At 47.5% G+C, this 18,485-nt stretch overlaps 1 protein-coding gene across 3 annotated transcripts in view; it reads left to right on the top strand.

Moving 5' to 3' along the window:
• The first annotated feature begins 278 nt into the window (after positions 1-278).
• The window catches only part of SEPHS1 (selenophosphate synthetase 1), a 30,386-nt gene continuing 12,179 nt past the window's right edge, over positions 279-18,485 (top strand). For 2 of the 3 annotated variants that reach the window (XM_015455558.3, XM_005564645.4), the window contains exons 1-5: positions 279-492; positions 3,441-3,711; positions 10,198-10,301; positions 12,655-12,762; positions 14,889-15,043. In XM_015455558.3, coding sequence (XP_015311044.1) covers positions 3,519-3,711; positions 10,198-10,301; positions 12,655-12,762; positions 14,889-15,043 — 560 coding nt within the window. In that variant the 5' untranslated portion in view covers positions 279-492; positions 3,441-3,518. The remainder of the gene's footprint in view (positions 493-3,440; positions 3,712-10,197; positions 10,302-12,654; positions 12,763-14,888; positions 15,044-18,485) is intronic. The other variant, XM_074001050.1, reaches the window with a different exon arrangement.

Below are 18,485 nucleotides of genomic sequence, written 5' to 3'. Positions count from 1 at the left end.
TGCCGCGGGGCCCGGGAAAAAGGTGGCCCGGGCGCCAAGGGCGGCTGCCAATACAACTCGCAACTTTTGAAATCAATCCTTTTTTGCATCATGCAACGGATGCCACCGCTCCTCGGGTTTGCAACCCCCCACCCCTCCCCCGAGACCAATCATTGCCGCGCTCGGGCCTGCACGGCGCCCCCGCCCCCTTCCCGGGCCGCACGCCACCACCCAGCAGCCCGGGCCGCCTCTTAAAGGGAGGTGGCCGGCCTTAAAGGACCCCCGCGCGCCCAGCCGGCGGGAGCGCGGCGGCCCGGCTCCCGCAGGGCCGCGCCGAGCCACGCGAGCCCCCGCGGCGCTCAGGCGCGGGCCCGGGCCCCCGCCGCAGCCGCCGCCGCCGGGCGCGGCATTTTTATTCAGGCGACGCTTAAGGGAGCCCGGCCGCGCCCGGTGCATTGTGGGAGCAGCCCGCGGCCCGTTTTCGGGAGGAGGCGGAGGGCGCAAAGCGAGCCGGTAAGCGGCGGGCCCGGCGCGGGGGGGAGGCGCAGGCTTAAAGGGGAATCCGGGTCCGCAGGCCCGCGGCGGCCGTTGCAAATCCCCCTCCGGGCCGCCCGGGACCGCCGGGGAGCCGCGCGCTGCCGGCCCCGCCAGCCCTGCCTGGAGAGGGGCAGCGCCGGGCTTGGTGGGGCCGCTTTAAAAAAGAAGCGCCGCCCGCGCCGCCGCCGCCGCCGCGCGGGGCCGGGGAAGGAGGGAGGGAGGGCGGGGAGGAGCGGAGGGGAGGGCGGCGGCGGCCACGCAGGGGTTAATTTTTTCGCCCGCCGACATTTTTGCGCGGCGACGGCGGCGGCCCGTGCGCGCGGCGGGAGCGGCCGGCCCGGGGTCCCGGGGCGCCTCCGGGGCCTCCCCGCCTCCCCCTCTCACCGCGCGGGCCCCGTCGACCCGGGGCGGGTGGGTCCAGGCGTTCTCCCCGGCTCCTGGGCCGCGCGCGCGCGCGCTACCCGCCGCCTCCCGCCGGCCCGCACAGGGATGGCCCGGCCGAGGCCCCGAGCTGCCGCCTCCGCCCCGCCGCCCGCCCGCAGCCCGGGCCTGCTGGGCCTTCCGAGGCGGCGGCGAGGGCCTGAGCCCGAAGGTGTCCCCGGGCTCCCTGCTCCCCGCCCCGGCCGCCTCCGACGCGGGCGTCCTGGAGAGCGCGCCCCATTGTGCGGGGCCGGCGGGGAGGTAGGTCCGGGGCTGGCGGGGCAGCGCGCCGGGCCCACCCCGCTGACTGGCTCCCCGGCTACGCACGCTCTTTGGAGGAGAAAAAAAAAACCAAACTGGAAACGTGCCCGGGAAGGAAAGGGCTAAACGTTGCTTTAAATATTCATGCCATTGTTTTAAAGGCGTAAACATGTGGCTGCGGGGTCGCGGGGCACCGTCCCTTATTAATGCAAATGGATCCCCCTGGTTCCCTAATCACTGCACATTTCCCCCAGCACGCCTCCTCCTTCCCATGCCCTCCAAAAATGTAAGAATCTGGTACCTTTTTCATTAGGATGTGAGGCTGATTTGTGTCCTTCGTACCATTTCTAATTTTAAATCTGAGCGCCCTCCTGATATAAGGTGTTTTAAACTCCCCCCCCTTAAAACTCTGAAAAGATAGTGTTTTAAAAGGAAGTGATCTCCCCACAATTTTCCTCCCCACCTTTTTGGGAGCGGGAGACGAATATAGATGGGAGGTAGGAAAATAACTGGATGCCTCGTGAGTTGGATTTTTTCTTTTTTTTTTTTTTTTTTCCTGGTAGGGGTGAGGCTGCGTTAAATGCGAGGTGTTTTTTGAGGAAAGGACTTCGTTGTTTTTGTTGAAACGCCTTCCAAGTCAAAGTGGTATTCAAACTTTCCCCTGACTCTAAGATGGCTTCAAAATTCTCTGTCACTTGCGGCCGGCGCCTGCTCTTTTTGGGCAGGGAGGCTTCTTGGGATCGTGTAGGAAGGCTGACTCCTGTTCAGTTGTTACGTTTCCCACCGAAATCATTGCTCATCTCAAACCGTGTTTTTGTGAAGACGGTTTGGATTACTGCCCAAACTCGGGCTTCTTGAGATTTATATGAGCGATGTGCGTCCCAAGGGATGGAAAACTCTATAAATGGGAGTTATGTTCTTAATATAAATTTTATAGGGGAAACTGACCTTAAAACTTGGGGTGTCTGTAATTCTAGTCCCAATAAAGTATCTGTCTGGAGGTTTGTAAACTCGAGGAACACATGTTGTTTTTTCCTTTAGCCCCAAAGGCTAAAAAACGTAGGAGTGCTTGTTCCAGAAACCTAACAGTGGTACACAGGGCCGAAATGCTGGTGATTTAGTATGGCTTAATTTATTGTTAAGGTTCTGCAATGAAATGGTAATGAGGAGTAGCACATTTTGTCAACGATGTGTGTACTAGTTTGCTGGGCTAGATGTTTGCTTTCTAGGAAATAGCACTACATGAAAACTTCAGAGAACTTTCCAAGCATTCTGCTGAAGAATACAGACCTTGCTGTGTTAAAGTGCCATTGCAGTTTTTAAGTTGTGCCCTTTATAGAGGACTCCTATTAGTTTTGGATTGCATTGTATATTTTGTTTGTTTATTTATTTATTTTTTGAGACGGAGTCTGTTGCCCAGGCTGGAGTGCAGTGGCTCGATCTCAGCTCACGGCAACCTCCGCTTCCCACGTTCAAGCGATTCTCTTGCCTCAGCCTCTCAAGTAGCTGGGATTACAGGTGCGCGCTGCCACCCTCGGCTAATTTTTGTACTTTTAGTAGAGACGGGGGTGTCGCCATGTTGGCCAGGCTGGTCTCCTGACTTGAGGTGATCCACCCACCTTGGCCTCCCAAAGTGCCGGGATTATAGGCATGAGCCACCACGCCCAGCCTTTTGTTGTATATTCTTTGGACACAGAGGGAAAACGTGTTTTTCTAAAATTAGGATTTAACATCGTGAAGAATTTTGTCCAGTGCATTTACATTAATGTCCTTTTCTGCCAAGTTTGTATTGAGCATTTCATTTTTCTATGTGATTAAAGCAAAAGATACCAAAAGATTTTCCAGAAAAGTCACCTTAGTGAGGGCTGCCACTTTCTAAACCACAGTGCTTCCAGGTTGACATACGAAGTGCCCAGAGGTGCTGTTCTAATGCTGAGTCCTAGAAGAACCTTTGGGACTTGCTGTTCAAGGTGGCATAGTGTCATGTGAACCTGCAGGCTGGCCCTCTTGCCACAGTTAAAACCACAGTCCAGATGTCAGGTCTTGCATAGATGTCTGTGCTGACATAGTCCCTTTATGAAAAGATCTATTTTGTCATGTGCTCTGCTGTGATGAATATAAGTGGTCTTGATGATTTCAGCCCTTGTCACATTTACTTTTTCTTGTCATGTATTCACTTGATTCGCTGGCAGGTTCCCGTGGGAATTCTTTTCATGGCATCTTTGTGTTTTGGTGACACCCAGGTGGATCCATAAAGAACCCAGCCAACCCGCAGAGGGAGGGGAGGGGCTGAGCTGTGAGGAGAGCGGGGCCCAAGAACCATGTCTACGCGGGAGTCCTTTAACCCGGAAAGTTACGAATTGGACAAAAGCTTCCGGCTAACCAGATTCACTGAACTGAAGGGCACAGGCTGCAAAGTGCCCCAAGATGTCCTGCAAAAATTGCTGGAATCTTTACAAGAGAACCACTTCCAAGAAGATGAGCAGTTTCTGGGAGCCGTTATGCCAAGGCTTGGTAGGTAACCCAGTGTTTCTTTGATGGTCTGCAATCCAATCAGTGAGTCAAAAACCAGATTTCTCGCCTCCCATGTTGCCTATTTATTTTTTATTAATTTTTTTGCTTTTATAGATTCGGGGAATACACATGCAGTTTTGTTACATGAATATATTACATAATGGTAAAGACTGGGCTTTTAGTGTGGCCATCACCCAAATAGTGTACATTGTACCCCCTTTTATTTTTTTTTGAATTTTTGTGAGAAGGATTAGAAGAGCAATCAATGGTAACTATGTTATGTTCTTGTAACTTATATAGAGAAAGTACTTGAAACGCATCAAGAGGGGTACTCTTGACAGTTTTTAAATTATGGACTATGCGATTGAGATTGTTCTATTACAGTAAAAACTTTTTTACTGTAATATAACAAAACTTTTTTAATAAAACTTTTTTTACTGTACTTGGATGCCAGTGACTGTGTCAGGAGAGCATTGGGGTTGTCTGCAGGGTGCGTTGGGTGAAAATCGTGTTGCAGGGAGAAGGTGGGACTGTTCCAGACCCAGGACTGAATGGATCTGTTCTTGACCCCAGCTTGTCTTTTAGAACGAGGGCAATGTCTTTTTCTTTACTAAATTCCTGATGTCATGAGTGATTTCACTTTTCCCAAACACAGAGCTTAGAAACAAATTCTGGGCTCCCGGGGTATTGTTTATTCATGTTTCTTGTGCAGTATATTAAGTACCTGGTACAAGACTATGATCACTTGGGTTGGACACATAGTGTTGGAGGTTTGGATGTTCTGTAATTACTGTGTGACTTGCTCAGTTTTCTTCCCCTTTTTTTGAAGTGGAGTCTCATTCTGTCGCCCAGGCTGGAGTGCAGTGACGTGATCTTGGCTCACTGCAACCACTGCCTCCCGGGTTCAAGCGATTCTCCTTCCTCAACCTCCTGAGTAGCTGGGATTATAGGGGCCTGCCACCACACCCAGCTAATTTTTGTCTTTTTAGTGGAGACAGAGTTTCACCGTGTTGGCGGGGCTGGTCTGGAACTCCTGATCTCAGGCGATCCGCCTGCCTCAGCCTCCCAAAATGCTGGGATTACAGGCATAAGCCACCACACCCAGCCAAGGTTTTCATTTCATTTCTTTTTGGCCATTATTTTGTAAAGTTCACTGATTATGAGCCTGGGGTCTCCTTTCCTCCCAGATAGAGAAAGCAGATGAAAGCAGACTTGCTCTGGTTGGAAGGGCAGAAATGTTACGCCCCAGTCCCTGGTGACCTGCAGGACTTTCAGGAGCTCGGTTTGAAAACAGTTTCTGCCGTCCAGCTGATGGTCAAGCTTTGGAGAAATACCACGTGGGCTAGCTGGATTTGATGTTGGCTTATTTGTCGAGAAATGAGAATATACTGAGGAAGCTGTTAGATAACTGTCAAGAAAAAAAGCTATTAATACTTAATGCTCAAAAACCAATGAAATTAAAACATTACGGGATAAAGTAAGAATTACTATTTATAACTTCCTCTGGCACAGTCACTTACTGTCACTCATATTACGTCGTGAATGTCACCCAGCCCTCCTGAGCCTCAGCTTCCTAATCTGTAAAATAATAATTACTGTTTGGGGTTGGGTGCAGTGGCTCATGCCTGTAATCCCAGCACTTTGGGAGGCCAAGGCGGGCAGATCACTCGAGGTCAGGAGTTCAAGAGCAGCCTGGGCAACATGGCGAAACCTGTCTCTCCTAAAAATACAAAAGTTAGCTGGGCCTGCTGTTGTGCGCCTGTAGTTCCAGCTACTTGGGAGGCTGAGGTGGGAGAATCCCTTGAGCTCAGGAGGCGGAGGCTACAGTGAGCTGAGGTCACACCACTGTACTGCAGCTTGGGTGACAGAGTAAGACCCTGCCTCAAAAAAAAAAAAAATTACTGCTTTGCATTGTTATACCAAAAATGTTGTGTGTAGGTGTGCCATGTATGTCTGTACTTACATGCATAATACATGTATGTGTGTACACTCTGTACACACGTATATATGGTATGTTTGTGGTTTTTTTGCCCTTTTTTTTTTTTTTTTCTTTTTTTTGAGATGAAGTCTCACTCTGTCACCCAGGCTGGAGTGCAGTGGCAGAATCTCGGCTCACTGCAACCTCCGCTTCCCGGGTTCAAGCAATTCTCCTGCCTCCACCTCCCAGGTAGCTGGGACTACAGGCACATGCCACCATGCCTGGCTAAATTTTTTTGTGTTTTTAGTAGGGATGGGGTTTCACCTTGTTGACCAGGCTGGTCTCAAACTCCTGAGCTCAGGTTATCCGCCCACCTCAGCCTCCCAAAGTGCTGGGATTACAGGCGTGAGCCACTGCGCCCGGCTGTATATTTTTTTAACTTTTTTTTTTTCTTGAGACAGAGTCTCACTCCATCACCCAGGTTTGAGTACAGTGGTACACTCTCAGCTCACTGCAACCTCTGCCTCCAAGGTTCAAACGATTCTCATGCCTCAGCCTCCCTCCAAGTAGCTGGAATAACAGGCACGCACCACCACACCCAGCTAATTTTTTTGTATTTTTAATAGAGATAGGGTTTCACCATGTTGGCCAGGTTGCTCTGGAACTCCTGAGTCTAAGTGATCCGCCCACCTCGGCCTCCCAAAGTGCTGGGATTAAAGGCATGAGCCCCTGTGCCCAGTCTCTTTTATGTTTTTAACTTTTTTCTAATTGAATGTCATGTTATCTGGCTTCAGAAATGGTGTTAATTGAAGGGTTAACCAAAATAGCTTTTAAATGTACACACAATTACTAAATGTATCCAAACTAAGAAACGGTAAAAGAAGTGTGCCTTAGAACCTGAGACGTCTGTTGCCTGGTACCTAAGAGCTATCAAGTTATGATTGCTGCTGTTGCGGGGATGGTGCGGGCGGGTGGGGCTGGGTGGCAGTGGTATGATGCCTTGGGTTGTCTTTCTGATAGAGGAGGTCAGTATTGCTGAAAACCTTCCAGCAGGATTGCCTATTGCCTCCTGGTCATTAAACCTAAACTGCCCAGTCTAGTATTAAACGCTTCCCCGACCCTGCGGCATTTGCCTCTGTTCCCAGTCACCTTCCCTCTGGACTGTCCCTCTCTCTTGTCATTTGAAACCCTAGTTTTTCAAGGCCTGTGGGCATCTCAGGCTCACCCCTTCTCTCTTCCTTCCTTGAAATGTGGTTGGTGATTTCTAAACCAATCACTATAGACCTGTGCTGTCCAAAAATACAATGCAAACCACATGTGTAATTTTCAAATTTATAGTAGTCATATTTTTAAAAACCTGATAACAAGAATCAGGTGGAATTAATTATAATCTATTTTATTTAACAAAATATATAAAAATAAAATGTCTTGTCTTTTTTTTTTTTTTTGAGACGGAGTCTCTCTTTGTCATCCAGGCTGGAGTGCAGTGGCATGATCTCGGCTCACTGCAAGCTCTGCTTCCCAGGTTCACGCAATTCTCCTGCCTCAGCCTCCCAAGTAGCTGGGGCTACAGGCGCCTGCCACCGCGCCCGGCTAATTTTTTTGTATTTTTAGTAGAGACGGGGTTTCACCGTGTTAGCCAGGATAGTCTTGATCTCCTGACCTTGTGATCCACCCACCTCGGCCTCCCAAAGTGCTGGGATTACAAGCATGAGCCACCGCGCCCAGCCCCCCCTTTTTTTTTTTTTTGAGACTGAGTCTCGCTCTGTGGGCCAGGCTATAGAGTGCAGTGGCGCAATCTCGGCTCACTGCAAGCTCCGCCTCTCGGGTTCAGGCCATTCTCCCGCCTCAGCCTCCCGAGTAGCTGGGACCTCAAGTGCCCACCACCAAACCTGGCTAATTTTTTGTATTTTTAGTAGAGACGGGGTTTCACCCTGTTAGCCAGGATGGTCTCGATCTCCTGACCTCATGATCCGCCCACCTCGGCCTCCCAAAGTGCTGGCATTACAGGCTTGAGCCACTGCGCCTGGCCGAAAAAATGTCTTTTCAATATGTGTATATAAAATATTATAATGAGATGTTGGTTTTTGGTACTAGGTGTTTAAAATCAGGTGTCTGTTTTATACTTACAGCACCTCTTTGTCAGATGCGCACACAGCCAACCCTCTGGTGCCACACCACATTGGACAGCACTAGACCCTATTTTAGTAGACTGGTGGCACAGGTGTGAAAGAGAAACCGTGGAACGGAGCTGCTTTTCAGCCCTAGAGGCGTGCTCAAGAGTCCCCAGTTACTCTGATCAAAGGACTTGCTAAATTTAGAAATAAAGCGCTTTATGAATCAAATATATATATATATATATATATATATATATTTTTTTTTTTTTTTTGAGACGGAGTCTCACGCTGTTGCCCAGGCTGGAGTGCAGTGGCGCGATCTCGGCTCACTGCAAGCTCCGCCTTCCGGGTTCCCGCCATTCTCCTGGCTCAGCCTCCTGAGTAGCTGGGACTACAGGCGCCCGCCACCGCGCCCGGCTAATTTTTTGTATTTTTAGTAGAGACGGGGTTTCACTGTGGTCTCGATCTCCTGACCTTGTGATCCGCCCGCCTCGGCCTCCCAAAGTTCTGGGATTACAGGCTTGAGCCACCGCGCCCGGCCTAATCAAATATATTTAATTCAAATTTAAGGTTATTCAAATCAAGAACATTTAACGCTAAGTTTCAGCAAGGATTTTAGTGTCTCTTTCAGTAGTCCTCCAGTTTAAATGGAAGTCTGAAAGAAAACTGCCTCTTACTGTTTTCCAAAGTAAATAGTAATATGCTCAGAATAACCAGTTGTCGGAATTATCATTTAGGGAGAATCCATTGAGTTAAAGAGTGGTACTTCTGTATAAAGGTGCTAAAGAGTGTGGTGAGACAAATTTCTGAGAGGTTGTGCCCAGCGGCTGTTTACGTGAATTATCGCACACATTCTCCTCTGACAAATGAAAACTGATCCAGTGCCTGAAATGGTTGAAACTTGCCATTCTGATCTTCAGTTCTCCATTCGCTAAGCGAGGTCTTCCAGCAAGAGTTTCTGCTTTGTCATCTAGTGTAATAAAAAATCAGCCTGTCTTCACAGCCTATGGCTTTTTATTCAGTGCGATTTCATTTTTGCGGCAGAAAAGATCTGGTGCCTCCATGACCCGCCTCTGTGAGGTCTGCTGCTGTGGTGAGACCAACTGAGGCAGTGCTTCCCGGCTCTTCCGCTTACACAGAGTATTAAAGGTCGTTTTAGTGCGATTCAAATTTGATTTATACTTGTTTGAAATTCTGAATTTATAGGGTAGATTCAAGCACATAATTTGCTTCCTTTTGTCCTAATTCTGGCTTTTTCCCTGCTTTTGGCTGTTGGACTGCAAAGTTAGAAGTACAGCGGCCCCCTCTGTGTCTGCGGAATCCTCATCGGGGGATTCAACCAACCACAGACTGAAAATATGCAGGGAAAAAAAATGGATGGTTGCGTCTTAACATGTACAGAATTTTTTTTTCTTTTTTGGTCTTGTGATTATTCCCTAAACAATACAGTATAACAAATATTTACATTGCATTTACATCATATTAGGTATCATAGGTGATCTAGAGATGATTTAAGGTATGTGAGAAGATGTGCGTAGGTTATATGCAAATATTGGGACATTTCAAATCAGGGATTTGAGCATCTGTGGATTTTGGTGTCTGTGGGAGTCCTGGAACCAGTCCCCCACGATACCGAGGAACAGCTGTCCTCAGAAGAGGCCAGAAGAGTGTCCTTCTGAGGGGTGGAGGCTGCTCACTGTCTTCAGCTTTCTTGGTGGGAATGCTAGCCTGAGTTTGTAAAATGCCTGCATTACAGGTAATTTTTAAAGGAGTACAGCCTTGTCTCCAAGACAAGGAGTAGCTTATCTTGACTACTATTGGTAGTCTTGACTACTCTGACATAGACGCCAGAGTGTTTATATACATGCTTGATTGGAAATTTTAGTTGAATTGTCGATTGGGATTTATTCTTGTCATTTAATCTGTGCATGTGTCATTTTCAGTTCTGACTAAGATGTAAAAGTAGTAATAGCATTTTTCAATGTAAAAATATTTTACAGATTTTCTGATGGGTCAATATGATAATGGCTAAAGATGTACTTAAAATAATAACTATAATTAAGATAACCCCAGCTCCATTTATAGGATTCTCATCTTCAAAGAAATTGCGTATGGTACCAGTCACATGCTACAGTAATACAGTAAAATAATACAATAAAAATCTGACAGTGAAAAAGATTTTTATTCAAGGCATCATTAAGGTTTTAAAAACTGTGCCATATTGGAGTTGAGTCTTGATGACTAACATTTTCATTGGTATTTTCCATCTTAAGCTGGATATGTTTCACGTTTATTTCAGTTACGCTTCTTGATAGGAAACACATGGCTTCATTGGCAGCCTGCAGTTTCCATAAGTATCTTATGAGCTCTTCCTGTTCAGTGTACTGGTGGTATAAAGTGAAATGGCTTTCCCGTTTTATTTGTGGATGCTAATAACTTCCATCTCCACAGGCATTGGAATGGATACTTGTGTCATTCCTTTGAGGCACGGTGGGCTTTCCTTGGTTCAAACCACAGATTACATTTACCCGATCGTAGATGACCCTTACATGATGGTAAGCATGAGCTGATGTGTTTTGGTGACTGGAAGGGCTTATTCGTTTGGTTTGGGTTGTGGCTGGGGTTTTGTATGTATCTGTGGGGTTTTGGTTTTATTTCTGTTACATCCCGACTATACTGCCCCACCCTGCCCAGGCTCCTGCAGTCGCTGACGTCGGGCCTGTCCCCTGCCCACACTTGGCACTGGGCATAAAGCAATTAGAGAGGAAGCAGGGAAGGCCCTCTGCTGCTGTCGCACCTGAGTACATGCTGTGCGTAAGAACACCTCTTGTTCAGTAGTGTGTCAATGGACTAAGGCTTTTGTCGTTTTCTTCTTTCTTGCACTGTCCTGTCTTTGACATTGGTAACTTCCGTCACCCCTCTGTTTTAGGCGGGGGATGTTACTGTCCTCTGTAATAGGACTGATTCTAAATGTTTCCTTCAAGAAATCAAGGAGCTAGTATCTCATCACAATTAGATGTCTCAACCATTAATTCTGATATCTGGTTAATTCACTCAACCCAGCCACCTGCACACCTACCACCGTGTGATGTGCCGCTGTGCGTAGTAGGTTTCTGACCACTGAGTTAAAGTTCCTAGCTATTGATGATGTACTGCTGAACTGTGTTCCCCAGTTGTTCACTGCGTAGTTGCAGCCAGCCACCCTTTGATCCACCCAACCTTTAACCCCAATTCCCTCCCACCCAGGAGGAGCCAGTGGAGAGACGGGGAATATCCGGTTTGCTATAAAATGCCAGGTGTTCTTCGTGTGTGGCAAGGACAGTGGGATCAGGCTGCCCTGTAGGGACTTTATCATGAGGCAGCCACGTGGGGAGTATTCTCCCTCAGGTATCAGTGGCAAATAACAGATTGTTGGAAACCTATATTCCTTCTGCACATCCATCTGTTTTCTCCTCTGGAGCAATACTCTTGAGACGGGGCAGATAAGCCACAGCCTAGGTCCCACCTGACCAGGTGGCAGGGATGGCTAAAACCAGAATCCACTGTTTTCCAGCATCTCCTAAAATGAGAGCACCAGAACAGAAGGGGCACTAAATCACCGCCTCCCTAACTAGCAGTTGGCTTGTCCAGGTTGTAGACCACCTGTTGACCTCGTGGACTGGCTTGATGATACTGAAAGTGCAGTCACAGACGGTTGCTGAGCTGCATTGCTGACTTCCAGGAATGTGTGAGAAAACATAAAGCAATCAGTTAAACAGCCAGTGGAAATGGTAACACTTGGGAGTTTGATTATCCTTAAGTCAGAAGGAAAATTTGTATTTTCTCTTTACTATCTATAAAAGATAAAAATTTAGATAAGGGCAACTTAACTGTAAATCTCCAGTGGAAATAAAAAAATCTTCATTACCACATTTCTGTTAAATTGCATTTTAAAGTTCCTAATAAAATGACATTTACTGAGAAATGCTTCTCTTTTTTTTTTTGAAAACAATTTGACTTTAACCCTGGGTTTTTTTTTTTTTTGTTTCTTAAGATGATTTTTCTGTTTATCTCATAAAACCTTGAAACTACACAATTTTTTCGTTTTTTGTTTTCTTATTGTTTGTTTGTTTGTTTATTGACAGAGTCTTGCTCTGTTGCCCAGACTAGAGTGCAGCGGCGTGATCTCAGCTCACTGCAACCTCCACCTCCCAGGTTCAAGCGATTCTTATGCCTCAGCCTCCCAAATAGCTGGGACTACAGGTGTGCGCCACCATGCCCAGCTAATTTTTGTATTTTCAGTAGTAACTGTTTTGCCGTGTTGGCCAGGCTGGTCTTTAACTCCTGGCCTCAAGTAATCCACCTAATTCGGCCTCCCAAATTGCTGGGATTACAGGCGTGAGCTATCACACCTAGCTGAAGCTGCAAACATTTCTTAATCCAAGTGCACAAAGACTGTCTCGTTCTCTATAACCACTAAAGCCAGCCATTTTTAGAATCTGTTTGGGATACATGGCTGTTTCCAGCTTTTCTTTAGGAGAGTTGTTTGCAGACTTTTTCGCTCCGTAGCTCTTCCCCACAGTGTCAGTTGTAACCTTGCTTCTCCTCATTCCCTGCACATACACCGCTTCGCCATCTAAATAAATTGCAGGCTTCTGAAATTTAGCATGAAGAAAAACTGGCGCATCCTTTGTTCTGCACAAGAAAGGTGGTAACGTGAATGTCTGAGAAAAGAACGAATGGCCCGGTGACTCTGTGATGCAGGAAACGTCGCCAGTCTGCAAATCATAGAAACTGAGGACCCCATCCCAGTAGCTGCCACTCCTGGAAAGTCCCCAAGTTCTCTGTGGAGTCCGCTTCATGGCTCACTCAGTTTCTGCAGATGGAAAGTTCCCGGTTGTCCTTTCTCATGTTTCCCTCTCTTCCCAGGGCAGGATAGCATGTGCCAATGTCCTCAGTGACCTCTACGCAATGGGGGTCACGGAATGTGACAATATGCTGATGCTCCTTGGAGTCAGTAATAAAATGACTGACAGGGTAAGTAGGAGCCACCCAGCTGCTGTCTGGTTGGTGTTGTCCTGGTGGCATCTCTGGCCTTGGTTAGACTTGGTTTCCCATCTGGAAAACGAGGAGCCCAGGCCATATGGCTCCCTGCACTCCTTCTGGCTTTCCACTTTTTGGCAGTTACCAGTAAATTAAAATGAGTGAGCCTGGCCTATTCATCTCTTCACTTCTGCCACCTGCTCCCTTTCTCTCTTCCCGGTAGACTGAAACCAAGCCTTTTTTTTTTTTTTTTTTTTTGAGACGAAGCCTTGCTCTGTCTCCCAGGCTGGAGTACAATGGTGCAATCTCAGTCTGCTGCAACCGCTTCCCGGGTTCAAGCAGTTCTCCTGCTTCAGCCTCCCAAGTAGCTGGGATTACAGGCACGTACCAACACACCTGGCTAATTTTTGTATTTTTATTAAAGATGGAGTGTCACCATGTTGGCCAGGCTGTTCTCGAACTCCTGACCTCAGGTGATCCACCCATCCTGGTATCCCAAAGTGCTAGCATTGCAGGCATGAGACACCATACCTGACCCAAGACATTTGTGTGTGTGTTTTGTTTTTTTTGAGACGGAGTCTCACTCTGTCACCCAGGCTGGAGTGCAGTGGCGCGATCTAAGCTCACTGCAACCTCTGCCTCCCAGGTTCAAGCGATTCTCCTGCCTCAGCCTCCCGAGTAGCTGGGATTACAGTTGCATGCTACCACGCCTAGCTAATTTTTGTATTTTCAGTAGAGACGGGGTTTCACCATGTTGGTCAGGCTGGTCTCAAACTCCTGACCTCAGGTGATTTGGCCTCCCAAAGTGCTGGGATTATAGGCATGAGCCACCATGCCTGACCTGTGTGTTTTTTAAAATAAAGTTTCATCTATAGTAATGGTGCCTTAGTGTGAATCAGGCACAACCTTACAGATGTGGGACACGTGGCACTTAGAGGGCACCCCCTCTGCTGTGGCTGGGGATGTCATGGATGTAGATGGTGACAGGGCTAGGGCCACCATGTGCTCACGCCTCCGTGTCATCGCCTCGCATTCTGTGTCCTTGCTGCCTGAACCTGTTCTTTGAACCAGAGATGAATTCCTGCTTAGATAGACAGGCACTTGTTTTTGTCCCAAAAAGCCCCAACAGTTTGCCCTGCCTTAGAGAAACTTGAGTTTCTAGTAGGCCCTTTCCAGCCCTCGAACATGGGCTGTGGTCATCAGTGGTGCATGGTGGTCTTGGCACAGCTCTGCCAGTGTGGGTTACTCATAGCCTGCAGCCAATCCTTGGTAGGATGGATGCCTACTCCAGGGCAGGGGACCTGTTAAGAAGGGGACCTGCTTAAGAAGCCAGTGTTGGGATTCTCAAGGAGCACTGGACAGCTGGCTTCCAGCAGTCATCACACCTAGGGCTGGTCCTGTGCACTGAGTCACAGTGTTGGTGTCTGGGCTTTATTTACATTGTTGTCTAGAATATCTTCCAGCATTGCATAAAATGATTACAATGTGGAATATTTTCTAGCTTTTGTTTTTGTTTGTTTTTGAGACAGGATCTCCCTGTGTTGCCCAGATTGGAGTGCAGTGGCATGATGAGAGCTCACTGCAGCAGCCTCAGCCTCCCGGGCTCAAGACATCCTCCCACCTCAGCCTCCAGAATAGCTGGGACCACAGGCACATGCCACCACACCCAGCAATTTTTTCTTTTTTATATGAAGTCTTGCTCTTGTGCCCGAGGCTGGAGTGCAGTGGTGTGATCTCAGCTCACTAGAACCTGTGCCTCCCGGGTTCAAGCGATTCTCCTGCCTCAGCCTCCTGAGTAGCTGGGATTACAGTTGCACGCTACCACGCCTGGCTAATTTTTGTATTTTTAGTAGAGACAGGTTTTCACCATTTTGGCCAGGCTGGTCTTGAACTCCTGACCTCAGGTGATCCGCCCACCTTGGCCTCCCAAAGTGCTGGGATTACAGGTGTGAGTAATTATGCCTGGCCCCTAGCTTTAGTTAACAATCAGTCCTGCCTAACTGTCAGCACTTCCTTTAGGATTTTATGGTTCTTTTTGAAAAGTGTAAGCGTAAAAACCTTCTTTTCTGGGTTTTGAACAGAGTTCTTTGACTTTTTATTTGTGCCTTTTTCAACCCTAGGAAAGGGATAAAGTGATGCCTCTGATTATCCAAGGTTTTAAAGACGCAGCTGAGGAAGCAGGAACGTCTGTAACGGGCGGCCAAACAGTACTAAACCCCTGGATTGTCCTGGGAGGAGTTGCTACCACTGTCTGTCAGCCCAATGAATTTATCATGTAAGTTGATTTTTGTTTCATGTCACCTGACCTGTTCTTCTCTCTGTGTCCTCTCTTTTTAAAAATGGATGTATTAAGGTCAGGTGCGGTGGCTCACGCATACAGTCCCAGACTTTGGTAGGCCGAGGCGGGCAGATCACTTGAGGTCAGGAGTTTGAGACCAGCCTGGCAATATGGTGAAACCCTGTCCCTACTAAAAATACAAGAATTAGCCAGGCATGGTGGTGCAAGCCTGCGGTTCCAGCTACTCTGGAGGCTGAGGCAGGAGAATCACTTGAACCCCAGGGGTGGAGGCTGCAGTGAGCCGAGATGGTGCCCCTGTACTCTAGCCTGGACAACAGAACGAGATTCTGTCTCCAAAAAAAAAAAAAAAAAAAAAAGGCTGGGCGCAGTAGCTCACTCCTGTAATCCTGGCACTTTGGGCGGCCAAGGCGGGTGGATCACCTGAGGTTGGGAGTTTGAGACCAGCCTGACCAACATGGAGAAACCCCATCTCTGCTAAAAATACAAAATTAACCAGGCATGGTGGCACAATGCTGGTAATCCCAGCTACTTGGGAGGCTGAGGCAGGAGAATCGCTTGAACCCAGGAGGCAGAGGCTGCAGTGAGCTGAGAGCTTGCCATTGTGCTCCAGCCTGGGCAACAAGAGCGAAACTCCGTCTCAAAAAAAAAAATAGATGTATTAAGATATAATTTGCATACTATACAATTCACCCATTTAGAGTCAGTGGTTTGGAGTATATTCAGAGTTGTACAACCATTACCGGAAGAAACCCCATCTTCTTTGGCTGTCACTGTTCACTCCTCCTGCCCCATCCTAGATTCTGTCACTTAGCGCAGTATTAGCTTTTTTTTTTTTTTTTTTTTTTTTTTTTTTTTTTTTTTTTGAGACAGAGTCTCGCTCTCTCGCCCAGGCTGGAATGCAGTGGCGTAATCTCGGCTCACTGCAAGCTCCACCTCCCGGGTTCATGTTGTTTTCCTGCCTCAACCTCCTGAGTAGCTGGGACTACAGGCGCCCGCCACTGCGCCCGGCTAATTTTTTGTATTTTTAGTAGTGATGGGGTTTCACCGTGTTAGCCAGGATGGTCTCGATCTCCTGACCTCATGATCCACCCGCCTCCGCCTCCCAAAGTGCTGGGATTACAGGCATGAGCCACCGTGCCTGGTCTGCATTTTAGGTTTTTTAATTGAAATATAATTCACATACAAAATTTCACATAACACAGATTTCAGCTTTTTGAAGTACACAGTGTGTTGGTTTTTAGTATTGACAAAGGTTGTGCATCCATCACCACTATCCAATTCCAGAACGTTTTCGTCACCCCAAAAATAAGCCCTGTAGCTCACTCCCAGTTCCCTCTTGCTCCCATCCTCTGGCAACCAAGAATGTGCTTTTGTCTCTAGGGATGTGTCTGTTCTGGACATTTTACAGAAATGGAGTCATGCAGCTTGACATGTGTCTGGCTTCTTTCCTGTAGCGGAATGTTTTCCAGGTCCATCCGTGTTGTAGCATGAATCAGTATTGCATTCCTTTCCATGGCTGTATAATCCATTGCATGGATGGACCCTGCTTTATTTATTTAACCATTCCCCAGGGGATGGACCTTTGGGTTGTTTCTACCTATTGTGAATGATGCTGCCATGACTATTCATGTGTAAGTTGTTGTGTAGACATGTTCCAGTTCTCTTGGGTGTATACCTAAGAATTGATTGGGTCATGTGGTAATTATATTTAACCTGAGGAATCATCAGACTGGTCTCCAACATGGCTGCACCATTTTACATTCCCAGCAGCCATGTATGAGGATTCCAATTTCTCTACGACCCCTTCAGTACTTGTTTTCCTGTCTGTGTTTTGGATTCTAGCCAGCCTAGTGGGTGTGAAGTGGAATGTCTTTGTGGTTTTGATTTGTGTCTACCTGATGACAGATGAGGCTGAGCATCTTTTCCTGTGCTTACTACCCATTTGTGTATCTTCTTTGGAGAAGTTTCTCTCCTAACCAAGTTGTCACTTTCCACATTTGATGTCTTGTTAAGAAAAGTCAGTCTTAGGCCGGGCACAGTGGCTCATGCCTGTAATCCCAGCACCTTGGAAGGCCGAGGCAGGCGGATCACAAGGTCAGGAGATCGAGACCATCCCGGCAAACACGGTGAAACCCCGTTTCTACTAAAACTACAAAAAATTAGCCGGGCATGGTGGCGGGCACCTGTAGTCCCAGCTACTCGAGAGGCTGAGGCAGGAGAATGTTGTGAACCCGGGAGGCGGAGGTTGCAGTGAGCCAAGATCGCACCACTGCACTCCAGCCTGGGCGACAGAGCCAGACTTTGTCTCAAAAAAGAAAAAAAAAATCAGTCTTTTGGCCAGGCGTGGTGGCTCACGCCTGTAATCCCAGCACTTTGGGAGGCCGAAGCGGGCCAGGAGTTCAAGACCAGCCTGGCCAACATGGTGAAACCCGGTCTCTACTAAAAATACAGAAAATTAGCTGGGCATGATGGTAGGTGCTTGTAATCCCAGCTACTCAGGAGACTGAGGAGTCGTTTGAACCTGGGAGGCGGAGGTTGCGGTGAGCTCAGATCATGCCGCTGTACTCCAGCCTGGGTGACAGAGTGAAACTCGGTCTTAAAAAAAAAAAAAAGGGGATCTAGAACTAGAAATACCATTTGACCCAGCTATCCCATTACTGGGTATATACCCAAAGGATTATAAATCATGCTGCTATAAAGACACATGCACACATATGTTTATTGCAGCACTATTCACAATAGCAAAGACTTGGAACCAACTCAAATGTCCATCAATGATAGACTGGATTAAGAAAATGTGGCGCATATACACCAAGGAATACTATGTAGCCATAAAAAAGGATGAGTTAATGTCCTTTGCAGGGAGATGGATGAAGCTGGAAACCATCGGTCTAAGCAAACTATCACAAGGACAGAAAACCAAACACCACATGTTCTCACTCGTAGGTGGAAGTTGAACAATGAGAACGCTTGGACACAGGAAGGGGAACATCACACACCGGGGCCTGTCGGCGGGGGGGCTGGGGGAGGGAGAGCATTAGGAGATATACCTGATGTAAATGATGAGTTGATGGGTGCAGCAAACCAATATGGCACATGTATACCTATGCATCAAACCTGCATGTTGTGTACGTGTACCCTAGAACTTAAAGTGTAATAAAAAAAATTAAAAAAAACATCAGCTTTATTGTACAACTGAGTCTGAATTCAAAGACAAAGACATGTCTTCAGGTCTGGTGTTTGGAAAACCAGTTTCTTGCATAGTCATAGATTTCTATTTTTCAAAGCTGAGAGGATACAAATGGTGTAGGTTGAGCTGGGGAGCTGGGTGTTGGTATTGATATCTGCAGCCCTGGCTTTGTTTTCATCGACTTGGGTGAGTACTGGAGGAGGCCAGCATCGGGGAATGGAACGATTA

This window comes from Macaca fascicularis, chromosome 9, assembly GCF_037993035.2.
Source record: "Macaca fascicularis isolate 582-1 chromosome 9, T2T-MFA8v1.1".
In the NCBI taxonomy this organism is placed as follows: domain Eukaryota; kingdom Metazoa; phylum Chordata; class Mammalia; order Primates; family Cercopithecidae; genus Macaca; species Macaca fascicularis.
The sequence above is the reverse complement of the archived record's forward strand: the minus strand, read 5'-3'. Positions and strand labels throughout refer to the sequence as shown.